Raw genomic sequence first — 26,024 nt, 5'->3', positions numbered from 1 at the left:
TTTGTTTATTACATTTAAAATATGTTAATTCTCAACCTTTCACTAATAAATACAGAAAAAATTTAAATTATAATACAGTAGAACCTCTATTATCCGTGGTAATGAAAAGGGTGAACTGAACGGTTAGTAAAAAAAAAAAAAAAAAAAAAAAAAACCGATAATCAGTACCGTAAAATATTTTCATAGATTAAGTGCATAATACATACAGTTTCCAAATTTCCTTTGTGGTGTTGTGTTTAACATGCTAGATAGCAAATCAAAAGTTATAAACCAAAACCCTTTTGGGATAAGTATTACAGTGGAATAAGAAACCTTAAAGATCTTTGTTTGTGGATTTAATAATTACATTACTTTCAAGTTACGAAGACTACATTTATAACAGCTGTTCTAACTGGCATCCCCCAGCATTGATGCACACATGACAATGTCGTAATAAGCTCTGTCACATCTAGTCTAATATTGTTGCTTACACTTTTCAAATTGATTGATGTTATATTAAAATGTATTTTGTCAGAAACTTGAAATTCATTCGTTGGCTAAACAGTTTATAATCCGTGAGACATAAATCTAAAAATTTATTTTGATTGACCACATGGAATAAGAAGTACTGCTTGAAAATATCACTCGTTAGTAACTTTTGTTTCATGGACATTCGCAGCTTCTTCAAAGACAAATGATGCCCCTGGAGTCATTTCAACGATGTTACAGGCCACTAGGATTCTTGCTAGGAGATCACTCTACAGGTGTCTCGTAGACAAGACTTTTTACATAACCCCACAAGACAAAAACTGGCAAAGAAGCTGGTGAAGAAATAGGACCTCCTCCTAACCACTTTACATTAAGGAATATTTGATTAAGGTATACACGAAAACAAATGCAAAATGAGCTGAGCTTATCATGTGTTGAACTCAGATGCATTGACGAACATCAAGTTGGACATATTCCAATAGCTCTGGGAGGCACTACTGCAAATAAGCAAGGTAGTTTCTCCATATGGGCTATTCCATATGAAATCGATCAGTAAAAAACCTCGCATTTTTTTTATACTTTAATTTTTTCCCTATTTATACAAGGTGCTGAGGAGAGTGCATTTGCAAAAATATACTATCGAAAGTCAAACGGTTTTCGTATTGTTGAATGACAAATTTAGCGTATTTTATAAAAACAAGCCTCTGTCAGCACTCAGAACTCTGAAACCATTTACTGCAGAACATTGAACGAGAGCTCACTTTGAAGCTGACATTTGGTAGGTTATGATAAGAAGTAATCCTTATTTTTATTGTATACAGAGAGACAGATCATCTGATTTTACTTAGTTTTAGGCTTTTTGCCCATTTGTAAAAATGTAAAAAAAATATTGAGGAAAAAGCTTGCATTATTAAGAGGGATTCGGCATTGTTTGGTTAGTGTCATGGCAATAAGTTTCGGGGGTATTAAATAAATTATTTTCACACGCCTAGACTTGAAAGGCGCAACACAGCACGGACTGGCCGAGAGATGAAGATAAGCGAGCGCTGGGCGTCATTTTACTCCTGTGTTTATGAAAACCTGTGATAAAGCTAGCCCAGCAATGCGCTACTAGACGAAACATCACGTGTTTATGTCTCCTGGCCTTGCTTGTCTCGGCTAGCTCCCGTCTCACAGTCAGCTGGTTAATTCACGCGCATACTATTTATTTTCTTTATTTGATATTTTCAGTACTTTCTTATCAACGGTACACCAGTAAAAAAATGTGTGTTTATTTGTACTTTCAATGCGGAATCTAACCATATATTTTTAAAATTTTTTTCGTGGGCAAAGGTGTCTTAATTAAGAAAAATCTAAATTTCTCCATTTCCATAAAAAGTAAGAAATACTGTTTACATGACAATATAAACTTTAATTTTTCAGCATCAAAATAAACCATGATTTTGATCATTGGGTGAAAGGGTTTCGGAGCCACAACAGTTTAATGTTGCTAATTTTATGAAAATACGATAAATTTAAATATTTTAAATTGAAACACTATGAAGTTCTGATGCCTCAAACTTTGCATAAAGCATTGTATCATAGTTGTCTGCGGACAGAAAAAGTTTCATTGTATTTAAAAATTGCAAGGTCAATTTTCTCTATATTTCGGTCAATTTGAGTTGGAATAGTCCATATGTACTTCGGTATATCATAGTAATATGATAAAGCGTAGAAATCACTTTGTGATTCAGAACAGTGCCATGTTCCATCAGACCCCGGCCACTTAGTCACTCATGAGTGCACCTCTGTGCTTGTGGTTGTACATTGTGTCTACTGTCACACATACTGTGACACGGTACACGAGGGTAGGCCAACAAAGGGGAACACAGTAGATAGAACTTAAAATGAGAAGAATTCAATCCGGCATCGAAGCTTGATCTGGTGTGGCTTAGTGGATAAAGCACCAGCACATAAAGCTGGAAACCTGGGTTTGAGTTCCAGTGCGAGAAAGAATTTTTTTCTATTCTACCGATTCTTCACCATCTGATAGTAAAATCAAAACAACTTGGAATATCATTAAAAAAAGAAAGTGGATGATCAAAAAGTACAGAAAAAAACTATATCCTTATACCTACTAAAAACATCAGACCCAAATAAAATTGCAAATATATTTAACAAATATTTTCTTTCAATTACTGATAACCTCAACATTCCCCAAAATAATAATTTCAAATATTTCCAACAAACAAACAAGAAATAACTGCAATTATTAACAATTTTAAATCAAAAAACTCCTCAGGGTATGATGAATTAACAAGCAAAATATTAAAAGCGAGTTCACATATTATAACTAGGCCACTAAGGGTGCTATTCATAGACATTTCGCAGTACGTGCTACGAGCGTACTAAGCTAGCCCCGGTTATCCACTGGTTACTAGTACATAATTCAAATCATATCCTATCGCTAACACTGATTTATGAATACGAAAAACGCTGATAATCCACCGAAAACCCGTGCTAAAAATGTCTATGAATACGGCCCTAAGTTATTTATGTAACTATTCAATGTTCAGTGATATATTCCCCGACAGATTAAAATATTCTGTGATTGTTCCTATCTTCAAAAAAGGAGAAATGTCTCCAGAAAATTAAAGACCCATATCTCTTCTACCTGTTTTCTCCAAAGTCTTTGAAAAAGTAATGTGTAAGGGATTATAACATCATCTTGAAAGATACAACATCTTAGTTCCAGAGCAGTTTGGATTTAGGAAAAATAAATGCACTGAAAATGCAACATTTAGTTTAACTGACAAAATTCTGGTGGCAATTAACCATTGAAAGCTGTGCATGCAACCAGTCCTCTGTGAAGTAGACATCGTTGAACAGTGGAAGCAAACAATGTTACATCTGTTACAGTGCTTCACCGTTGTGCTAACATTTGTGACGAAGCTGAATGATCTGTCACTACCATGTGGACGAGATGTTTGTCATCCTATGGTATCGTCACAGATCGTGATCCACTGCCGGATTTTCGATGTGTCCGATTCTCTTCGGTCCACTGCTTCCACACTCAAATCACTGAAGTGGCATGATGTCCCACACGAGCAGCAATATCGCTACACAAAGATCCACCTTCACTCAGGCCAATCATTCGTCCCCGTTCAAACTCTGTTGTTTGTTTATACTGCGCTCTTTTAGCGCAACGAGGCATAGTGACTTTTAAGAGAAAGGTTTACTGCCTGTTGACTCTAATACACTGTTCATCTGGCTACAAAACCAAGACAGTTCAGAGGGCACTGCCAGATTCAGGCCTAGGTGATCTAGGCAGTTACCTAGGGCAGCAATATCCACAAGGGGGTGGCATTTTCTCTCTCTCGCTTTTTTTTTTCATTTTTATTTTAGAGTGAAATTTGTTTTACACTTTTCGGTAATTTTTTAACATCTTGTGGAAGTCTGTTTTGTTATTGAATTGTCGTGGTCGCGGCGAGAGTAAAAGGAAAGTGTGCAGTTGTTTAATTATATTGTAATAGCGGTATCACGTTATTATACTATGAAACTGCTTAAATATAACTGCATGTATAAACAAGAATGCATTGTTGAAAATTAAATTGAATGTGTATTTATTATTTATCGCTATGAATAGTAACTACAACTCTCAGTTATACATGTCCAATATAATTTATAACGTCAACAATATGATTTAATCACTTTCCAGCATGCGCCCTGTACAGAGTGATTCACGAAGATTGTGCAGTACTCTAGGATGTGATTTCTGACATCATTCTGATGAAAAAAGTTCATATATATACACATCCGATTTTGAATAGTTTTGGATAAAATCACGTTTCTTTCTACTGTAACATGCAATCTTGTGAACTTGCCTCTCTCTCTCTGGACGTCACCTGTGCTGTGAGCGTTACAGTAAAAGCTGATATTATAGGCGATACAGTCTCGTGACATCAGGAGTCAGGGTTAGAGGTAAGTCAAACAACACTGCTTACACACAGCAAGATCACCATCGTAGTGGATCATTGTCATTCAGTCCGGGTGTGTTAATAAAAATGTCGTTTCGTTTTTCCAATATCGAGTAAACAGATATGATTTATGTTGATGACTTTTGTGACGGGAATGCTAATAATACTGTGGACAAATATCGAAGAAGATTTCTGGATCATAGAACGTCGTCACGTGGTGTTTTCGTTCGTACCTTTCAGTCACTGAGGGATACTGGGTCAGTCTCCTGTGCTGCGAAGATATACGAGCGTGCGGTTGTCGAGAATGAAGCAGAATGCGAAAATATTCATATGGTACAACGAAGCCCACGCATGAATACCAGGTGCATATCCCGACGACTAGGTGTTTCTCAAAGTAGTGTGTGGAGAACACTGAATGATGAGGAAGTTCATCTTCAGCCAGAGGACTATGCTAGACGAATGCAATTTTGTGTGTGGATAAATGGTGATCTTGAGTTGCATCGGTTCATTTTGCGTAGTGACGAAGCTCAGTTTACCCGCGATGGTGTTTTCAATATTTGTAATTAACATGTTTGGTCGGAGGAAAATCCCGACGAGATAGTGGTAAGTAACTGAGGAGCAGACATGCAAAATGGTGTAAGTGCCTCCGAGGCCAAATTTTGTTTCTGTCATGGAATGTGATATATGTAGCAGCGCCAATGTCATAGTAGGTGGATATATGTGCCAAATATTCTTCCATATAGTCAAACGAGTGCATTCTAGATGACACTGAATATTAAGTCCTGTAGTATAGTCCTGATGAACGATAGAAGTGCCATCTAGTGTATGTTCTGTGGGCGGTTACTCGCTGTGTTGATCTGCAGTGAATGTAGCAGTTTTGTAACATTTATCATGGATAATAACAGGCCACTAACTATAGAAGTATCTACGGCAAAGAAGTGTGTAGAAAATAGGAAACTACAGCAGCAAGGGAAGCTATACACAACTGCTAAGGGAGAGGGTTTGTAAAGCCATGGTTCCTGATGAGATGCAGGACATTGTGAGGTCGGCCAGAATTAAAAAACCATTCAAACTGGTTTCAATGAAATCCGAAGACTTCTTGGATGTGGCTTCAGAAGTTGATAGGGCTCTAAATACGTTAACATTGTGCATTACTCAAGTATCATGGATTAGAGTTGCTTGTGATCATCCAACATTGGTCCTTACCAGGAATAACTTGAGTGATTCTGAACAGTGGAAGACATGTCAGGTTCTAAGAAGAGGACGAACACTGCAATCTATTACAAATCTGGAGAAGTTTGCTATGCTGACTCCTAAGAACTCTTTAAAGTCAGACCTTCTGGCAATGCTAGATTTCATGGACCCTAAATACCATGGTTTTTATAAGGACCTGTGCCAGTAAGAAAAACAAACAGTTTGTCATGCTTAGAAATCAAATTGTTAGTGTTCTATATTTTAATATTCACAAATCACTCGACTGTTTGTACCAGTTTCAAGGAAATTATACATGGCACTTATATCATTGTCAGATTTTGATAATGTGGGAGTCAGTTACACTACATAATATTGTCAGTAATGGGTTGTTTCACAGCTCAATATGTTTGCAGGGAACTCCATTGGATGTTGAGACACTTTATGTTGAAAAAATTAAATAATAATTGCAAGTATACAGTTTTCTGTGTTTTCCTACACTTTGTCATTTTGGCACATATACCGTTTTCCTTGTCCAGTCCACAATTTTCAGGATCGCTTTAGTTGCAATGTGTGGTGTAGTGTTTGATTAACAATAATTTAATTGGTCCATATATTTCCAAGGGTCGTGTTATTGGAGGAAATACCATTGCAATCACGAGGACTATCTATTTCCAGCATGATGGCGCACCCTCTTACTTTTCACGGGAAGTGGTGAATTATTGAAATGAGACATTCCCAGGAGATTAGATAGGTCATGGCGGTCCTTCTCCTTGGCCAGCTAGATCTCCTGATTTCACCCCATTAGACTATTGTTTGTGGGGATGGTTTAAAGATATAGTGTACAGTGTGACAGTGAGAAGAATTAGCACAACGTATCCACCTAATATACAAGCAGATTCATGGCAAACAATGGAAGTCAAGGATTGCGGCACACAGTTCAAACTCAGGCAGCTACGTGTAAGCTGCAGAAGGCGGAGTCTTTGAAAACCAGCTTTAATATAGATTTTTCACAGGTGAATATTAACGTGAATGGTCTTTAATGAATTTATAATACATTGTTGTAAATAATTTTAAATTCTTAAACCTTCATAATATCTATGTTTATGTTTAACTTTCAGAAGGGTGTAAGTCACTCAATTTAAAAAATATGATACGTTTATATGAACTTTTTCATCAGAATGCTGCCAGAAATCACATCCTAGAGCAGACCATTTCAAGTGGGCAGCCATTGTAATGCCCTGTGGCTGCCCTGGGTTCGTATGAGCTGTACAAAGCCGGAGAGAGACAGTGAGTGAGCAGGAAAGAGACGGAATACCGATCGCTGAGAGGGTTGCATGCGTGCAAGGGGGGAATGAACCAATGAAGTATATAAATGACACATAGAAAGAATTCAATTAGCCATTACAAAATAATATAACAAAATAAAATTGTCCTTTTTTTCTGTAGTTAGGAAGACAAATGACATTTCTTTGATTTCACCAACTTAGCTATATCAAGGAAAATTGTTTGAGCAGAATGAATGCATAACACTGCTTCCAATGCAACATCGGGCAAACATGACAATATAACAACTAACTTGTATGTCAAACTGTGGAAAAGCGGAAACTCTTTTTGTTCAAGTTCTTATAAAACGCAACGAAGCCGCCTGGAATATTGTAATATCTATCTTTCAAAATTGTGTGAAGCATTATCAATTCTCTTTGGAATTTGACTGGAGCATGCTCAACATTTACAGAAAAGGGCGTCATAAAAATGTTCACAAAGCTCCTGCACGTGGCAACAGATTGTTTGTGGAGAGAGACTAATTGACTCAAATAATGTCACCAGGGCATGAAGTTGAAATCATGCACTCCTTTACAAACATTCCTTCCGTAAAAGGCCGGCTACTTTTGGCAATATTTAGGGCAACAATATAGCTTGCATGAACAGCTCTTTCGGAATTTGGCTCCATGTGCAGCAAAAGAAAGGGAAAATGAATTTTTAATGACATTGTCACTATACAAAAAATACATACATACGAGTAGTTAAACGGACAGAAAATTCTTTAACAGTTTAACAAACATTTTTATAATAATTCCCATACATTGTTGACAACTCTTCAAAATAAATTTACTATAACCTGACCACTAATTTAATTATATTGTCCTTAGAGTACTTAATTAGTTGAGATAGTATTTACCTCGTCGTAAGAAGACTGCATTTCGACCTTTAGTTTCGTTATTAATGCCTTTCTCTCTTCGCCGATAATATGAGCGTGGATATCACAATGTTTAACTTCAAAGTGACGCTTAATGTTGCAAATTTTTGTTCGTACATTGATATGGCATATTAAACATTGAACATTGTTGTCGTCAGATTAGACAAGATACAAGCCTTCCCAAGAGGGGTTAAATCCTGAACTGACTGTCGACGCACTTCTCTTCATTCTTATTCAAAACAGTTAAGCACAAACGATAGTACAACATATGGATGAATGAATGACTGCTGGAACGCATAACCCAGCAGTGCCTGCAGAATATCATCGAAGAGACGAAAAGAGTTGATGATTGCATGCATTCGTACGCCACCACAGCCTCAGCAACAGAGAGGAGTGGGGGTCCGTCCTGGGCAGACACAGGGCACTCTAGCCCTAAATGCTGTGTTGGAATGGTCTGTCCTAGAGTACTGCACAATCTTCGTGAATCACTTGTATAAATCGATATGAAAGGTTTATTCCACAAAAAAATTGGAGTTTATTTTTCAATTTACTTTACACTTCCTGTCAAAGGAAGAAATACTCGTAATAATTATACCAACAACAAAACTAATGCTTAAAAATAAACCACAGCCTGCCTTTCACAAATCAATTTTGTTTCAACAATGAATAAGTTTTAATATGTTTCTTTCCATTGAGTCTGATGTGCTTCGTAAGAGTGACTTGATGACATCATCAGTGCTTTCTCTGTGAAGAAAGTCCGAAGGAAATCTTCATATTTTACAAGTAAGAAGCACGTATTTTGGTTTTAGTAACATTGAATCATATCATTGCATTTAAAACTAATTTAAACTAAACAGAAAAAAATAATTTTCACTTAATTGTTAACACTTTTTCACTTGATATGTAGACAGTTCCTATGAAGACCAGTCCCACTCCAACCTCTACCTAACAAAATCTATTGTTGGGCGGCGAGCTGTCATATGGCCAGGTCCGCACACATTTCCCTGTGCAGACCGGTCCCACCCCATCCCTTACTGCTTAGCTTCCTCGGGCCAGGTGCTTTGCACTACCATCATTAAGCCAATCAAACATTACTACCTGGGCCAGTCTTCATAGGAACTCTCTATACTATCTGTATGATTCTGATTTTTATTCTTTTAAGAGAAATTTGTTAAGAAATGATTTATCCCTTTCCAGTTTTTCAATAAAATGGACAGTTTTCTTCCAAATTAGGTAAAAAGATTAATATGTACATACTATTACTTCCTGCCACTAGGAAGTCTGGCAACCCTACTGGAGTCACTATGGGACAGAACTCTGATGTTTAGACTTAGTGCATGTGTGTTTTCTTAGGTGAACTGGCGATGCACTGTTGTCAAGCTACACAGACTTTCGCTTAATTTTCTATTTAACTATGCACTTAATTACAAAAGACATAAAAGGTTTTTTATTTATTTTAATGTATTCTATTGTCCTCTCCAATCTGCACAGTTATATCACTTCTATCCTGTATATATGTGGTGCGCATCCATAAGTCTTAAATTGTAAGTTTTCAGTAGAGCAAAAGTAAAGTTTGAAATGAGGAGGACTAATATCATTACTTTATTATTATGGGCTGAAAATTTCACTCTCTACATCATTATGGAAGAGGATAGACATATCGTTGGTTTACTTTTAACAGCATTTGAGGAAATTATACTAGACATCAAAATAACTTATTCTCTTTGTACACAACTAACAACTGTTATGTATTTATTATAAAATACAGAACATTTTGAATGAGGACCATGGGCTGGAAATCTGGCACTCTACAACATTATAAAATATAGAAACTCTCTCTCTCTCTCTCTCTTCATATATACATGTGTCCAATTTTTTAGTAGTTTTGGATAAAATCACAGTTCTTTCTTCTGTAACACAGATTTTTGTGAACTTCGATTGGGAACAGCTGACCTTCATTATGTGCATTACAGTTGACAATTGAATGCTGTAACGTGTTTTTTTCTTTCGTATGTTTCAGTGACTGAGAGATACTGGCTCAGTCCCCAGTGCTGTGATGGCATACTAGAGTGTGGTTGCTGAGAATGAGGAATGCAACAATGCATATCCAAACAATTGAGTGTTCCTCGAAGTAGGGTGTGGAGAACACTGAATGATGAAGGATGTACTCTCATCATTTACAGTGAGTTCAACATCTTCAGCCAGAGCACTATGCTCGACAAACACAGTTTTGTGCATGGTTAAATGGTAATCATGAGTTGCATCAGTTCATTTTGTTTAGTGATGAGGTTCAGTTTAGCTGCAATGGTGATTTCAGTACGCACAATCCATTGTGTTGTTGTTCAATGGCATGGAGATTATTTGATCTGCATCATTTTCCTCCTAGCTTCTCAATAAAGGCCAGAAATGTTGTCACTTGTGAGTCCAGATGGTTCTCATTTTGCACTGCTCCTGTGTCCCTGCAGATGATGCATCTATCAGATGAAGTGCAGTTTAACCTGTACAGACGTTCGGCCAGGCGCATGTTTGTTGGAGGAAAATCCCCACGAGATTACGAAACGTGATTTCCAGCACTGCCTCAGTTGCAATGTGTGTTGTGGTTTGTTGAACAATAATTTAATTGGTCCATATATTTTTGGGGTTGCCTTACGGGACAAAGGTACTTGCAATTTTTGTGAGAGGAATTACCTCCAATTATTGGAGGAAATACCACTGCACATGTGAGGACTAATGTATTTCCAGCATGATGACACATTCCCTCACTTTTCACATGGAGTAGTGGGTTACTTAAATAATAGAAGATTCCCAGGCTGCTGGATAGACCATGGTGGTCCCTTTCCTTGGCAGCTAGATCTCCTCATTTGATCCCATTAAACTATTTTGTGAAGATGGTTTGAAGATACCGTGTACAATGTGTCAGTGAACATGCAAGAAGAGTTGGTACAACGTTTCTACCTAGTAGCCAAGGAGATTCATGGCTACAAAGACAGTTGGAGGATGTAGCACACACATTCGGGCAACTACATTCATTCCTGTACATGGTGGAGTCTTTGAGAAAGTCGGCATTAATACCATTTTTTTTTTTCAGGTGAGTAACAACCTAAATGTTCTTTAATGAATTTATAATACACCCAGTACCATTTTCTTAGCTACCAGTAATTTAAATGCTTAAACCTTCATAATTTCCACGTTTATGTTTAATATTCCGAGGGTATAACTCACATAATTTAAAAAACATGATATATGTTTATATGAACTTTTTCATCAAAATGATGTCAGAAATCAGATCTTAGAGTAATGCATGATCTTCGTGAATCACCTCGTATAATAAGAGTACAGTTTTTACACTGTAATTTACAGCTACAATATATTTGTCCATTAACTTTTAGCATAGTTGTGTTAAAAACAATCACTTATATGGTGCGTTTCAAAAGTCGTGCATATTTTCCACTACAGTTAAATGGAAATGTTTTTCGAAAAACGCTCGGAAACTCTAACAGTCTATTTTAAAAGACACTTTTTCACAAAAACAAACCATTCTTGATATCATTGTTGTTCGAGTTGTGACGTCATCGGAAACATTTTTCTGTATACCATCTGAAAGATTTTATTATTCTCCATGATTACACAAGTTATCAATTATTTTATAGAACAAACGTTGCTATGGTAACATTTTTTTACCAATGCCACCAGGTTGTCATTGACATTTCTGGTCTCTCCTGGCAATGGCTTATTTGTAACTCACTTCTGAGGTTGGGCTACTGAAATGCGGAGTTACATTGTCCCGATGATATTATGATAGGATGATTATGAAGTGCCAGGAGAGGTCTTAAACCTAAGCCTAACATACTTTCCAGACCATGGACGAACACAGGAACATTCCCCTTTAAGGAAAAATTCCTGTGTTATAACTGGGAATCGAACCCAGACCTCATGAACTGTAGTCAGGAGCTCTGACCACTAGCCTGTGAGACTGGTATTATGGTAACAAAATAAATACTTGGATTTCCTGGTGTTACGGTAGCAATTTATTCACACTTTTGTGATAGAGACCCCAATTTCGTATCAAGCTTGCTTTTCTCTGATGAATCTACATTTTGTCTGAATGGAGAAGCAAACAGACAAAATTGCAGAAATTAACCCATGCTGGATGGTAGAAACTTAAACGTAATTTCCCCAGAAGGTAAGTATGTAGGCAGGGATTCTAGGATGCAGAGTTGTGGGGCCCTACTTTTTTGATGATACACTTATACATGATACATACAGGGTGTTTCCGGGCTAGTGTTACAAACTTTCAGGGATGATGGAGAAGGGCACATGAATCAATTTGAGATAAGGAACCCTGGTCTGGAAATGACTGAGTCGAAAGTTACAAGCAAAAATAGTACTGTGGAAATGAAATAATTTTATTCCTCTGTATACCTTATTTATGTGTATTTATCTGTACATCTTACACATACTGTATTCATCTGACGTTATTTACGTTGTCTACTTACAGTATTCCATTCAGTGCGTTGTCTGAGGGATGGGGACAGGAAACTACGTTAAAGCAATGCAGATAGCATAATGTGTAACAGACATGGTCGGTTCTGATATGAACGTCTGTAGGCAGCAGTGTATGTGTACAAGTTGCAGTGTCCAGTCGATCAGTCCTAGTGAAATAGTGGAGTACACGAGAGCAGAATATGCAGACCTGACTTTCGAATATGAGAAATTACAATTCCATTTCCACACAACGATTTTTGGTCATAACTTTCGACTCAGTCATTTCCGGACCAGGGTTTCTTATCTCAAATTGATACATGTGCCCTTCCCCATCATCCCTGAAAGTTTGTAACACCAGCCTGGAAACACCCTGTATATTTAACGCTTCACTTATTACTGCTAATTTTCCAAGCCTCTGGAAAAAAGCCCTTATCCGTCCTCTCCCCAAAAATAAAATTCCATCTTCTCCGGACGACTATAGACCTATTAGCATCCTAACTGCATTATTAAAAGTACTGGAACGTATTGTACACAAGCAACTGACAGCATACTTAAACCATAACGGCTTACTTGACAATTACCAATCAGGATTTAGTACTGGCCACAGCACCACAACTGCGTTACTAAAAGTCAATGAAGATATACGCGAAGCTACGGATGACAGTAAACTGATTTTATTGACTTTATTTGACTTCAGCAAGGCCTTTGATACTGACCTCCTTTTATGTAAATTGAAACACTTGAATTTGTCGGATAATGCTGTCGCTTGGTTTCAATCCTACCTTCGTGACCGCCAGCAGTGTACATTAATTTGTGATTTCTCTTCTGAATGGCGCATCACGAAATCTGGAGTTCCTCAAGGCTCAGTGCTAGGTCCTCTACTATTTATGATATATATTAACGATGTGACAAAAACCATACAGCACTGCAGATACCACTTGTTTGCTGACGATTTGCAGATCTATATATACTTTCGTCCTGATGAACTGACACAGTGACCATAATGACTGAAGACCTAAACTCTATCTATCTGTGGGCACAAAAGTTTGGACTGAGGTTAAACCCAGGAAAATCGCAGGCAATTGTAATGGGACATCAGCGGTTACTCAGTACAATTGACAACAAAACCATACCAAGACTGTCAATAAATAAGTCGTTTATTAAGTATAGCGACAATGTAAAAAATCTTGGATTATTAATGGACAGAAATCTAAACTCGAAAAGTCAAGTAACTCACATCTGTAAGAAAATATTTTCATTGCGCCCACTCTCTAAATCACTTGCAAAACTGTCTGCCTCTTTCCATAAAAAGAAACATTGTTCAACTGCTAGTGATGCCCCATTTTGACTACTGCGATTCTCTCTTCACAAATATAACTGTCAATTTAATTGAAAGACTACGTGTTCATAATGTGTGTGTCCGCTTCATCGGCAATACTCGTAAATTTGACCATATAACGCCATATTTTGAAGTTCTTTCATGGGTCCGCCTAAAGGAACGTAGAATAGCACATTCTTTATCTGTTCTGTTTAGAATATTGTTCACTTCTACTCAAAAATATCTGAGAACTCACTTTGAATATCTTACAATGTTATGGAATCAACATCAGGCCTTATTATCCATTCCTCGTCACCGTACCTCTTTCTATTCATCCTCTTTCACAGTGTCAGTTTGTTGCCGATGGAACGCCTTACCTCGTCATGTCAGGGATTGCCAAACGGTTAATCAATTTAAATTAAGAATTACATACTTTTATATGAAATTAATTTGTGAGCATTGGCCGATTTTTATAGGCTATTCTGTGTGTATATGAATTGTCATTTAGGCCTATCATAAAGTAGAATTAGGATATGAATTGTAAATAACTTAATTATGTATCATGTTTAGTTAATATCTCATTATAGCCTATGTAAGCTTGTTAATGTGCAAAAAAAAGATTTTTATATTTAATTATACTTTACTATTTTTTTCATTGTTTCATTATGTATTTCACTTCTGGTAGTGTGGAAGAGAAGGCCTCATGGCCTTAACTCTACCAGAATAAATTATTTAGAATTTTGGCGTGAAGAGTTAATACCAGTCCTTGCTTATTTTTCACCCAAACCTCCAGGATCCAGACTTAGCTAATGATTCCATCTGGTATCAGCAAGATGGGATTCTTCCTCATTATACTGCTCCTGTATGGCAATATCTCAATGAAGTGTTTCCTAATAGATGGGATGGGAGAAGAGGATTTGTACAATGGCCTGCAGATCACCGGATCTTTCCCCTCTTGATTACTTTATGTGAGGTTATTTAAAATGTAAGGTATTTGCTACGAAGCCTACTGATATTGATGAGTTGAAAAGAAGAATACAAGTGGAATGTAAAGAAATACCATCAGCAATCACTGAAAATGTTAAACAGGAATTTGTTCTGCGTCTTTCATTGCCAGTTTGTAAATAGGCAACATTTTGAATATTTAATTAATTGAACATTTGCTTCTGTGACACATTTATTTTAACTATTTATTTTGTTACCATAGCAACGTTTGTTGTATAAAACATGTGTAACCATGGAGAATAATAAAATCTTCCAGATGGTATACAGAAAAACACAGAGTGTCATTTAAAAATGTTTCCGATGATGTCACAATTCTCAGAACAATGGAATCAAGAATGGTTTGTTTTTGTGAAAAAGTGACTTTTAAAATATAGGCTACTGTTTGATGTGTCTGAGCGTTTTTCGAAAAATATTTCCATTTAGCTATATCAGAAAATATGCGTGAGTTTTGAAATGCACTGTATACTGGACGAAGAAAAAAAACATTGCATACCCAGTGGCTTATGATACTTTTGCTACTTTCCGGTTCTCACTCTCTATTTATTTGCAGGCAATGGGCTCAATTGCTTTAATCATTCAAGTTTATGGCCCTGACAGGAAGAAACCAAACAATATTCCCAGACTATAATTTTGTTTTCTGTGTATGCTAAAATTCTGTAATATTCTACACAGAAATTTGTTAATTGTATTTAATCAAATAAAGTGATTTGTTTTTAAAATCCGAAGCATTTTTTTCTCGTCCATGTATCTAGTATTATCAGACACAAATATCTAACAGACATCAGAGGAATTGGGGTGGGGGGACAGTATTATCAATCATAATCATCATCATCATCATCATCATCATCATCATAAATAGATTTTAATTGAATTGGTCATTATTGAAAGGCACTAAGTAATTTTTTTCAGTCCTCAGATAATCGAAGAGAACTGTTCTGTTCCCTTAGTAATTGTTAAAATATATTTGTATTGTAGTTGAGCATCAGTCATGAAGTATAATTCGTTTATTCGTTTTTCTATTAAATGCAGAAAAAATCAAGAAATCCATCATAATGTCTGTAAGTTCAAAGTTGACTTAGTACTTTTCATAATGACTGATTCAATTAATGATTCACATGAATGCCTAAAAACACATACACAGGAGTTTTTCAAAAGTAATGTGCACTTGCAATTAAAACTCAGTGGGAGTATTCTGGACAAGAAGCTCAGACACATCAAACTTTGTATTTATAAGGGAATATTTTTATGGAAAGAAAATATTTTTGCGACTATTAAAGTGCGAGTTATGACTTCATCAATAACATTTTTAAATAATTATATCCTTTAGTTTTTTTTTAATATCTGAAAAAGCATGCTTTTTTAATGCAATACCTTATTTAATTTGATTTTAGAGAAACACTAAGTTTATAGTTATTATGACAGCAAATTAGTGATACATATTGTTTAGTCTTTGTCTTACGAAAGCAGTGACATGGAGAAGGAAAAAATTTCAACTACGGAAAAGAAGTAAATGCATTTAATGTCTAGAAAATGATTGATTCAAGTAATGACGAAGATGACAAATTGCAATGAAAGATGGAAATGTGTGCCAGTTTCGTTTTCTGTCTTATGATGATCCACGGTCTGTTAAGAAAGGGAATGCCAGAGAAAGCAAAAAGTGTTGTACCATGAGAATTGTGTGGGGGCCAAAGGGAGAAAACAGTTTATGTGTGGCAAATGCATGTAGACTGTAAGTTAAGTGACTGGATATTTGGTGCCAGGCTAAGCTATGAATGCTCTTACTCTTATGCGTATGGTCAGTTGCCCAGAAATAGTTTATACAATCTTATTTCTATTATTGATTAAAGATAAATATTTATCATTGTATTGGAATAATATAGCTTGCTTTCTTGAGTGTTCTTCACGTGTTTAATTTCAACTATTGTTTGCAAGACTCGTAAAAAATATAAAAAAGCTAAATTAGAATTTTCTAATAAAATATTTTCATAAGAGGCCATAGAGGAATCTTTCAATTCACAACAGTTTTTTCAAAATACGTTATTTAATCTAGAGAGAATTTCCCCAAATTCTAATAGCAGGGTGTTTTCAAGAGAAAGACTGCTGTGTGTCACTAAAACAAGTAGAGGATGCCTTTAGACCGGTCATACCTGCACTGTCAGAAAAGAAAAATGTCACAAAGGATTTTGAGGTACATAGAATTCTGTGTCCTACACGAAACACATATGGATCCCTTGGACAATTTGCCCTGTGACCTGATTATTAAATTAAACTAAAGGGTTTATAGGGGTATACAGACTTCCCAGATGCACTGTCCTGTGTAACATAAATTAAACTAAAGGGTTTATAGGGGCATACAGACTTCCCAGATGCACTGTCCTGTGTAACATAAATTAAACTAAAGAGTTTATAGGGGCATACAGACTTCCCAGATGCACTGTCCTGTATAACATAAATTAAACTAAAGAGTTTATAGGGGTATACGGACTTCCCAGATGCACTGTCCTGTATAACATAAATTAAACTAAAGAGTTTATAGGGATATATAGACTTCCCAGATGCACTGTCCTGTATAACATAAATTAAACTAAAGAGTTTATAGGGGTATATAGACTTCCCAGATGCACTGTCCTGTATAACATAAATTAAACTAAAGAGTTTATAGGGGCATACAGACTTCCCAGATGCACTGTCCTGTATAACATAAATTAAACTAAAGAGTTTATAGGGGTATACGGACTTCCCAGATGCACTGTCCTGTATAACATAAATTAAACTAAAGAGTTTATAGGGATATATAGACTTCCCAGATGCACTGTCCTGTATAACATAAATTAAACTAAAGAGTTTATAGGGATATATAGACTTCCCAGATGCACTGTCCTGTATAACATAAATTAAACTAAAGAGTTTATAGGGATATATAGACTTCCCAGATGCACTGTCCTGTATAACATAAATTAAACTAAAGAGTTTATAGGGATATATAGACTTCCCAGATGCACTGTCCTGTATAACATAAATTAAACTAAAGAGTTTATAGGGATATATAGACTTCCCAGATGCACTGTCCTGTATAACATAAATTAAACTAAAGAGTTTATAGGGATATATAGACTTCCCAGATGCACTGTCCTGTATAACATAAATTAAACTAAAGGGTTTATAGGGATATAAAGACTTCCCAGATACACTGTTCTTTGTAACATGAATATGTTAATATGAATACGGGAGTTGCTTTCGAGATATCTAATGTAGATTCTATTTGAAGAAGAGACAATGGCCATTAGCAAACCTTCAAGTTTCAAATCATTGTCAGCTCATAATCTAACAGATTTTTTTATATCTCTAACATTTCCATGTTCTCTCAATTTCGCTTCTCTTCAACTTAAGAGTTGACGGAGAAATAGGCAGCTGATTTGGATGAGTTTCTTTAAAAACAGTGCATACCTCTTGTGTACATCACCTATAAACAAAGCTTATCATCATCATCAGGATCTCAATTCTCTCATTTTCTGTTAAGAAAGTCTTGATTTATGTTCATTCCATCAATAAAACTGCTTTCATAACACGATTAACAAAACTTATCAACAATAAAATTGCTACCACAGTAACCATAATCATATTTTCTATATAAAATAAATTAAGTACTGCATGGTTGTGAAACTTGGACTCTCACTTTGACAGAGGAACATAGGTTAAGGTTGTTTGAGAATAAGGTGCTTAGGAAAACATTTGGAGCTAAGAGGGATGAGATTACAGGAGAATGGAGAAAGTTACACAACACGGAACTGCACGCATTGTATTCTTCACCTGACATAATTAGGAACATTAAATCAAGATGTTTGAGATGGGCAGGGCATGTAGCATGTATGGGCGAATCTAGAAATCCAGAAATGCATGATGCATGTAGAGTGTTAGTTGGGGAGGCCAGAGGGAAAAAGACCTTTGGGGAGGCCGAGACATAGATGGGAAGATAATATTAAAATGGATATGAGGGAGGTGGGATATAATGATAGAGACTGGATTGATCTTGCTCAGGATAGGGACCGATGGCGGGCTTATGTCAGGGTGGCAATGAACCCCGGGTTCCTTAAAAGCCAGTAAGCAAGCAAGCAAGTACTGCAAAAAAAACCTCTTTCAGATCATGTGAAAAAAAAAAACTACAGGGTGTAATTTAAAAATATTCTCGATGACGTCATAACTCGCACAACAATGGCCACAAAAATATTTTGTCCCTTAAAACTATTCCTTCCTAAGTACAAGGTTTGATGTGTCTGAGCTTCTTGTCCAAAATGTCCACATTCAATTTGTTGTTGGTTGTGGTCTAATGCCTAGGCACTTGACAATGAAGTCATCTACCTTCTTGCACTCCAATGTGATCTTGCAGGTTTGCAGTGCATCTTTTCACGTGTTCCATGTTCATCTCTTCATTTGCACCACACAATACGCAGGCAGACATATGGGAAATTCCTATCTAAACAATCGTGACCTGTTATCAACCTACACATTCAAACAGCAGATTCAGATGGCCCTTGGGGGTTATCTCGGGGTTAGTCAATAAAATTGCCCAGGTTGCATCTTTTGCTCCACCCGTATATCATTATTTTGGTCACATCTGAATTTACTTTTGATTAGTTGTTTTACAGAATAAAATGGAAGTCCATTACTAACTGCAATAAAATTATGCATTGCTTTTGAAAAACTCTGTATATTTGGATATTTCGAGAAGTTCATGCTACATGTTTTATTAAAAAGTAAACCGACTCACCTGTCATCCTGATCCAGATCTTCATCTCTAAACTTCTTCAATCGCTTTCCACTAAGGGGCAGTGGACAATCTTCCTTAGAGCTGTCTCGTTTTCTTTTGTTCCGGATCTTGAGGTCTTTGTCTCCTGTTTCAGAGACTTGGTCATTTGCTACTGTTAATCCTGACTCTACTATACAGCTGAGGCTGGAAGACTCCAGTTTTGAGTTGTCTAGGCCATTCTCCAACACAGATTCTTTATTTTGTTTTGAAATGGCTTGAGACTCTTTGGTTTCTGAACAATGAATTTCTCCCCCTCCAACTTCCATACTATCTTCTGATTCACTTAGACTGGTGTCCTTAAAATCTAATTTTGTAACAGACGTTTCCTTTTTCTCCTTGAGACAAATTTCATCTACATGAGAATTTGATATTCTAACTGTATCACGTTTGCCATTAACTGTCTGTCTTGGTTCACGATTCACTGTTTCTAATGTTTTCTTTTCAAGTTCTACTTTGACCCTACACCCATGCTTTGTCTTATCATCCTTTTCTTTCTCTTTGGGACGTGGTTCTGAGATTCTATAGTTCCTATCTTTCCTATTTAAAGCATGACGGCGTCTAATTTCTGAACGATTTAAAAAATTCTTTAGATTACTATTCTGGCCCAAAGTCTTAGATGTATTATCTTCAGCATTACGTTTTTTAATATCTACATTTATCACAGGAGCAGAGAGAGGGATAGGAACCAGAGCACTATCTGGACACGTGGTAGGCTTTAGATCACCACTAACAGAATGTTTCTTTTTCTTCTTTTTGATTGGAAACCCTGTACGATTTATGGCTTTTCGACGACGCACTCGCTGTTTCACTGCACCAACAGCTTTCTTCAAAAGAAAATCTGTAGGAGAAAGTTTTGTTACATGTACACGAACATCACGTATAAGTTTTTTCTTCTTACCCACACCACTTCGCCTTAAATGAGGTTCATCCTTTTCTGGTAAACCATTTGCACGTTTCAACCTCAGGTTGTGTTGTGCAGGTACTAAAGCTGAGCTACTTGACAATGTTGATTCACTCAAAGATGATATAGTTGATGTGGTTGTAGTTGCCGTTGTAACTACGGTAGTAACTGCCATCGTGGTAGCAGTAGTAGTAGTGGTGGTGATGGTTGCAGCAGAAACATTTACAACTGTTGTAGAAGGAGATGAACTTACTTTTGGGGAAACTGAAACAGATTTTGGTGATGCTGCTTTACTTCCAGGTACCGATGTTTTACTTGCTGATGGAGTTACTTTACTTGATGATGAAGTAACTCTACTAGAAGACATACTTGTTACTTTAGTTGCAGAAGGAGAAACAGGTGAAGTAATTTTGCCTGGAGAAGAAGTTGCAGTTTTACTAAGTGGAGAATTCTGCTTAACAGGAGATGTAGAAGTCTTGCTACTAGCTGCAGTAACTTTGGATGGAGAAGCGACCTTACATGTCACCAGAGAAGAAGGCTTATTCACTGGAATTGAATGTTTACCTGATGAAACCGAAAGTTTTCCTGTTGGAGACGTAGTTTTACTTCCTTGAGAGGCTGTCTTATTTGGTGGCAGGGATATCTTACTCGTTGAAGTTACTTTGCTTACAGATGATGTGGTTTTGATAGTTGGTGATACTGCAGCCGTAGCATCAACATTTGTTTCAGAAAATCCAGAACCTACATTACAGTCTAGAGCAATGGAATTTTTTGCAGCATCAACTACATTAAAATCACACGAACCTGTAATAACGTTCCCAGAGTTCACACTTGCACTTCTTGATACAGTTCGTTTGCTTGGTGGTGGCGTAGTAACAGCAACACTGGAAGGTTTATTGCTGCTTACACTTCCACTATCAACTGAACACTCCTTACTTTTATTCACTGATGATGCACACAGATTCTTACCAATTATGTTTGTCACTGCTGCAACAGCAGTTTCTAAGCGATGTCGCTTCTTTGGTGTTGCAATCACTGTATGAGTGGGAGCAGAGTTCTCAATGGGAGGTGAAGTTGCAGTGTACCGAGTAATGCACGCTTCAATAGCTTCATCTATTGAATTTCTTGGCAAATCTATGGGTTTCGATTTCACTTCACTACTACTCACAACACTGGTATTATTTCCAGCACTGTTCCCACAACCACCCTTCTCTTTTCCCACGACTGGTTTGTCTGTGTTAGGTTTACTTTGGTTCTTACCAGTAACCCCAACCCCACCTGCAGGAAGTGGCTTGTCCTTTTCTTGAATATTGATGCGTTCAAGAACTTTCTTGGTGCAGTCTACTGCTGTGATTGTTGAGTCGGCTTGTGAAGGTCCAGGCAGGGAATTTGTAGGTTGAAGGATAGCTGCAGCAGTTGATATATGGTAGTGGCGCTTCTTCAAAGGCAGTCTCTGTTCATTGTTGGCCTCGACTCTTTCTTGACCCTAATAAAAAATTATATTTGTATAAACAAACACAAATTTAAGTAATACTTATACACAAGAGAAGGCTTAGCCTTCAGTGATATGTTCAAACAGAAATTCAGTAGTTCCAGTGTATTCTCAAGTCTACTTAGCAAATACATTCTAAGGATTAAATAATGCAAGTAAAGTAAGAAAATAAATATACAAGACTGGTACACAGCTGTACAAAATCTCATTTAAACTAACACTTCAGTACACACAGTCCATTTAAAAACAATATTGTTGTGATAGTCTTATTAAGAAGTAGCAATGGAAAGTACGAAAACTTGATATTTACTAATAATTCCCTCTGTGCTTGATAGATTTATCTTCCATCTATCCTCTATATAAGATTAGTTATCAAAATTATCCACTTTTGATGAGAAACTATATTTCCTCCATTCACTTAAAGAAAATATTACATTTATATAGATGACGAGACAAGATATGGCATGTTAGCTGTGTGAGAAGGAAAAGAATAAGCTATCAGAAAGCGAGTGTGTTTCATGATGGTTAATATTATACAAATCTATTGACACAGAAGTTCATCTCAGACTAAAACTTATCTTCCTCCTTTACACGTATTGGCGATATAGTCACGACACATGATACAGTTACAGGACAGGTCTTACCTATTCTAATGTACTTATGCTGTAGTCTCCAACTGAAACACTGGGCCATACGCATAGAACTGAATTTTGTGCTCACGAGGGTTTGCTTCTGAGCAATACATATCACGAGTGAAATGTCTCTGACCAGCTTTAATTTAACTGCATTTCACATTAATAAACAGGGCGTTAATGAACTTATATTACAATTTCAAAGGCATATTGGTTCTGTTAAGTTCAATGTTAATTGATAAATGAGTTCTATTCAGTCAATACTTAACATAAAACACAATAAAACATGTTATAATAACATTTACACAGATTTTAAAAACAAACGTTTTCTCCAATTTTGATTGGCATCTTCAGGTCGTGTAGGTCGAACGGAACATGTTATAAAAAGTGAACACTTGGTATATGACGTTAAAAACCAAAGTTACAACTGTAATATCACATAAAAACAGAGAATAGAATATAGCAAAAAGCCTCCACGATGTGTGTAGAATCACTGTGTTGAAAGAGGCGTGTGTGAACCAAGGAAACAGCAAAACTCTTCTGTCATTGCAGATACAGTTTTCAAGATAGATTTGAAGATGCTACGAACAGGTCGGTCGTGTGGCCGTTATGGAGAGCAGGAAAAACCCTGTAAATTGTAAGGTTAGAATGAAAGCATATTTACAAGCATTTAAGTATTATTTAAATCTACTAAAACAATACTTACAAAAAATGGAAGACCTGAAGGGCTTCTTCTATAACAAATTAGGTAACCTTTTTAGAAAAGAACAAATTAACGTAGCATTCCGTACCAACAACAAACTTAATAATATAATTCCCAATAACATTCAAAATTACAATAAATTTGCCAATAGCGGTATCTATCTATTACAATGTAAAAACTGTCCCAGTAAATACGTTGGCCAAACAAAAAGGAATTTTCGCACGTGTTACAAAGAGCACATCTCTGACTTCAAATTCAATAGGAATAAATCAAAGTTTGCCACGCATCTCATTTCCCTTAATCACGAACTTACTGACATAGAAGAAGCCTTTCAGGTCTTAAAGACTATTAACAATCATAATTATATGAATGCTGCGGAGGAACTATATATTACCACCTTTTCTAATAATAATGATAGCCCGCTCCTTAACGAACAATACCCAAATTCAAATAACCCGCTGTTTAAAATCACACACAAGTAACGGTCATTCATCCACTAGTCTTGCAACGTATACAGTTTTCGTCATACGCTACCACTTAATGTAAAGATCAGTCGTGTCGCCGTCCTCATGGATTTCAAGACGTTCTTCCATTTTTTGTAAGTATTGTTTTAGTAGATTTAAATAATACTTAAATGCTTCTAAATATTCTTTCATTCTAACCTTACCATTTTACAGGGTTTTTCCTGCTCTCCATAACGGCCACACAACCGACCTGTTAGTAGCACCTTCAAATCTATCTTGAAAACTGTATCTGCAATGACAGAAGAGTGTTGCTGTTTCCTTGGTTCACACACGCCTCTTTCAACACAGTGATTCTACACACATCGTGGAGGCTTTTTGCTATATTCTATTCCCTGTTTTTAAGTGATATTACAGTTGTAACTTTGGTTTTTAACGTCATATACCAAGTGTTCACTTTTTATAACACGTTCCATTCGACCTACACGACCTGAAGATGCCAATCAAAATTGGCGAAAACGTTTGTTTTTAAAATCTGTGTAAATGTTATTATAACATATTTTATTGTGTTTATGTTAAGTATTGACTGAATAGAACTCATTTTTCAATTATATTATAATGTTTCAGGATAGGAAGTAGGTGCTACAAGGAACATATTTTGCTAATAAACTGGTGATTCTTACTTTCACGTTCGCTCCTAATGGATAGGCCACCAATCATGTACAACGTCACTACGTGGGTTGACCTTATGTTAGGCTCACTGCTGCTCTATTTTAGACTGCTTGCAAAGGTAAACATTGTGCTAATAATAAGTGATTACGGTTGTGGAGGAAATGCAAGTAGATTCGTCAGTGCTTGCTTCATTTACATGTCAAGTGGATAGCACATCAATCTACAGTAGAATGCGTCCGTAATTTCTCACTGTAATCAGAAGTGAAATAAAGTACACATCCGCTGATTACACAGACATGCTTTTGATTTACAGAGAAGTTGCAAGAAATGAGAGGCTGGTCGCCAGTTGTACAAAGAGAGGTATTCTAGACGAATTCCAAACATTTGGAGGTCGCTGGATCGGTAAGGGAGCATGTAGTATGGCCACCACGTTCACCTGACCTCAGCCCCTAGACTTCTTTCTGTGGCAGTACGTGAAAAGCGTCATGTACGAGAGCCTCATGGAGTACGAGGAAGATGTGACAACCAAGATCACTCCACCATCGCAGCAATTAGAGGAGTTCAGGGAGTTTTCACAAGGGTCCAAGAAAACATATCAACCTTGTAACAAGGTCGATGGACGCCACTTTGAACAGATAATGTAGAAAATCTAAATGTAAAATCACATGTAAAAAAAACTGTCGTGAAAAAACCTGTGAGATATTAAGACCTAATACCAGAAAAATCATAAACCCACACACAAATTAAACAAAAACCAAATAAAACAAAACTACGAGCAAACACAGTCTTGTGCGTGTTGCATGCACGAGTCATGGTCTATCTATCAGGTGCGATCTTTTGCATGCTCCAGCAGCAAAAGGAGGAATTTCCGGCCACCAGTTTATTAGCAAAATATGTTTCCTATAGCACCTACTTTCTACTCTGAATCATATGTTCATTAACATGCTGTAGATCTCCTTCGTGTGTGAAGTGCAGGCTCAGGTCACTACAGGTCACCACTCATCTGTAGATAAGAACAATAATAAACAATTGCTTCGCCTATATTTAAACAATTCCGAGGTTTCAATTTCAGTCCCATTCAATTCAGTATTTACCACAGAAGACAGTGTTCAATGTCAGACCACGTTTATACAAATTTTATATTGCAGCCTTTACCAGTAATTCACAACTTTAAGTGAACTTACACAGAATTATTCAAACCTAAGTTATTGGCATTATCAGCAAGCCACGAGTTTGTTTCTTGATGGGCAGCATGTTGGATTTTCCCAGTTAGTTTCCTTTAAACCCGGAACAGGTTACAGTGCATGGGTTTTCTTTGTTAATTGTTTGCACTAAGCCAGCAACACAATTCTGCTAGCATTTTACATTTTCAATCTCCGTTAGTGAGCTGTTCCTTTCAAGATCAAAACTGTAGTCATCCAGGATGCAGCGAAGTAGAAACCCTTGGGCATGTTTTGGGTTACTGCCCTAAAGGAGAACTACTGAGGAATAATCGCCACCATAAAATGAGAAGCTCCATCACAACCACTCTTCGGAAGGCAAAGTGGGAGGTTTACGAAGAAGTGCACTGCTTGGCTGAGAATGGGTCAATGAGAAGAGCAGACATTATAGCCATCGATCGCCGGAATCAAAAAAGCCTCATTCTTGACCCCACTGTCCGTTTTGAGAAGGATGATCAACAAGCCAATAACGTTAACGATGAAAAGAAGTCTATTTACAACCCATGTATTCCT

At 36.7% G+C, this 26,024-nt stretch overlaps 1 protein-coding gene across 5 annotated transcripts in view; it reads right to left on the bottom strand.

Annotated features, from left to right (window-relative positions):
- The window catches only part of ash1 (histone-lysine N-methyltransferase ash1), a 498,911-nt gene that overhangs the window by 154,621 nt on the left and 318,266 nt on the right, over window positions 1–26,024 (bottom strand). For all 5 annotated transcript variants that reach the window (XM_069848493.1, XM_069848495.1, XM_069848496.1 and 2 more), the window contains one exon: window positions 19,392–21,817. In XM_069848493.1, coding sequence (XP_069704594.1) covers window positions 19,392–21,817 — 2,426 coding nt within the window. The remainder of the gene's footprint in view (window positions 1–19,391; window positions 21,818–26,024) is intronic.

The sequence above is a fragment of the Periplaneta americana genome, chromosome 15 (assembly GCF_040183065.1).
Source record: "Periplaneta americana isolate PAMFEO1 chromosome 15, P.americana_PAMFEO1_priV1, whole genome shotgun sequence".
NCBI classification, from domain to species: Eukaryota; Metazoa; Arthropoda; class Insecta; order Blattodea; family Blattidae; genus Periplaneta; species Periplaneta americana.
The sequence above is the reverse complement of the archived record's forward strand: the minus strand, read 5'-3'. Positions and strand labels throughout refer to the sequence as shown.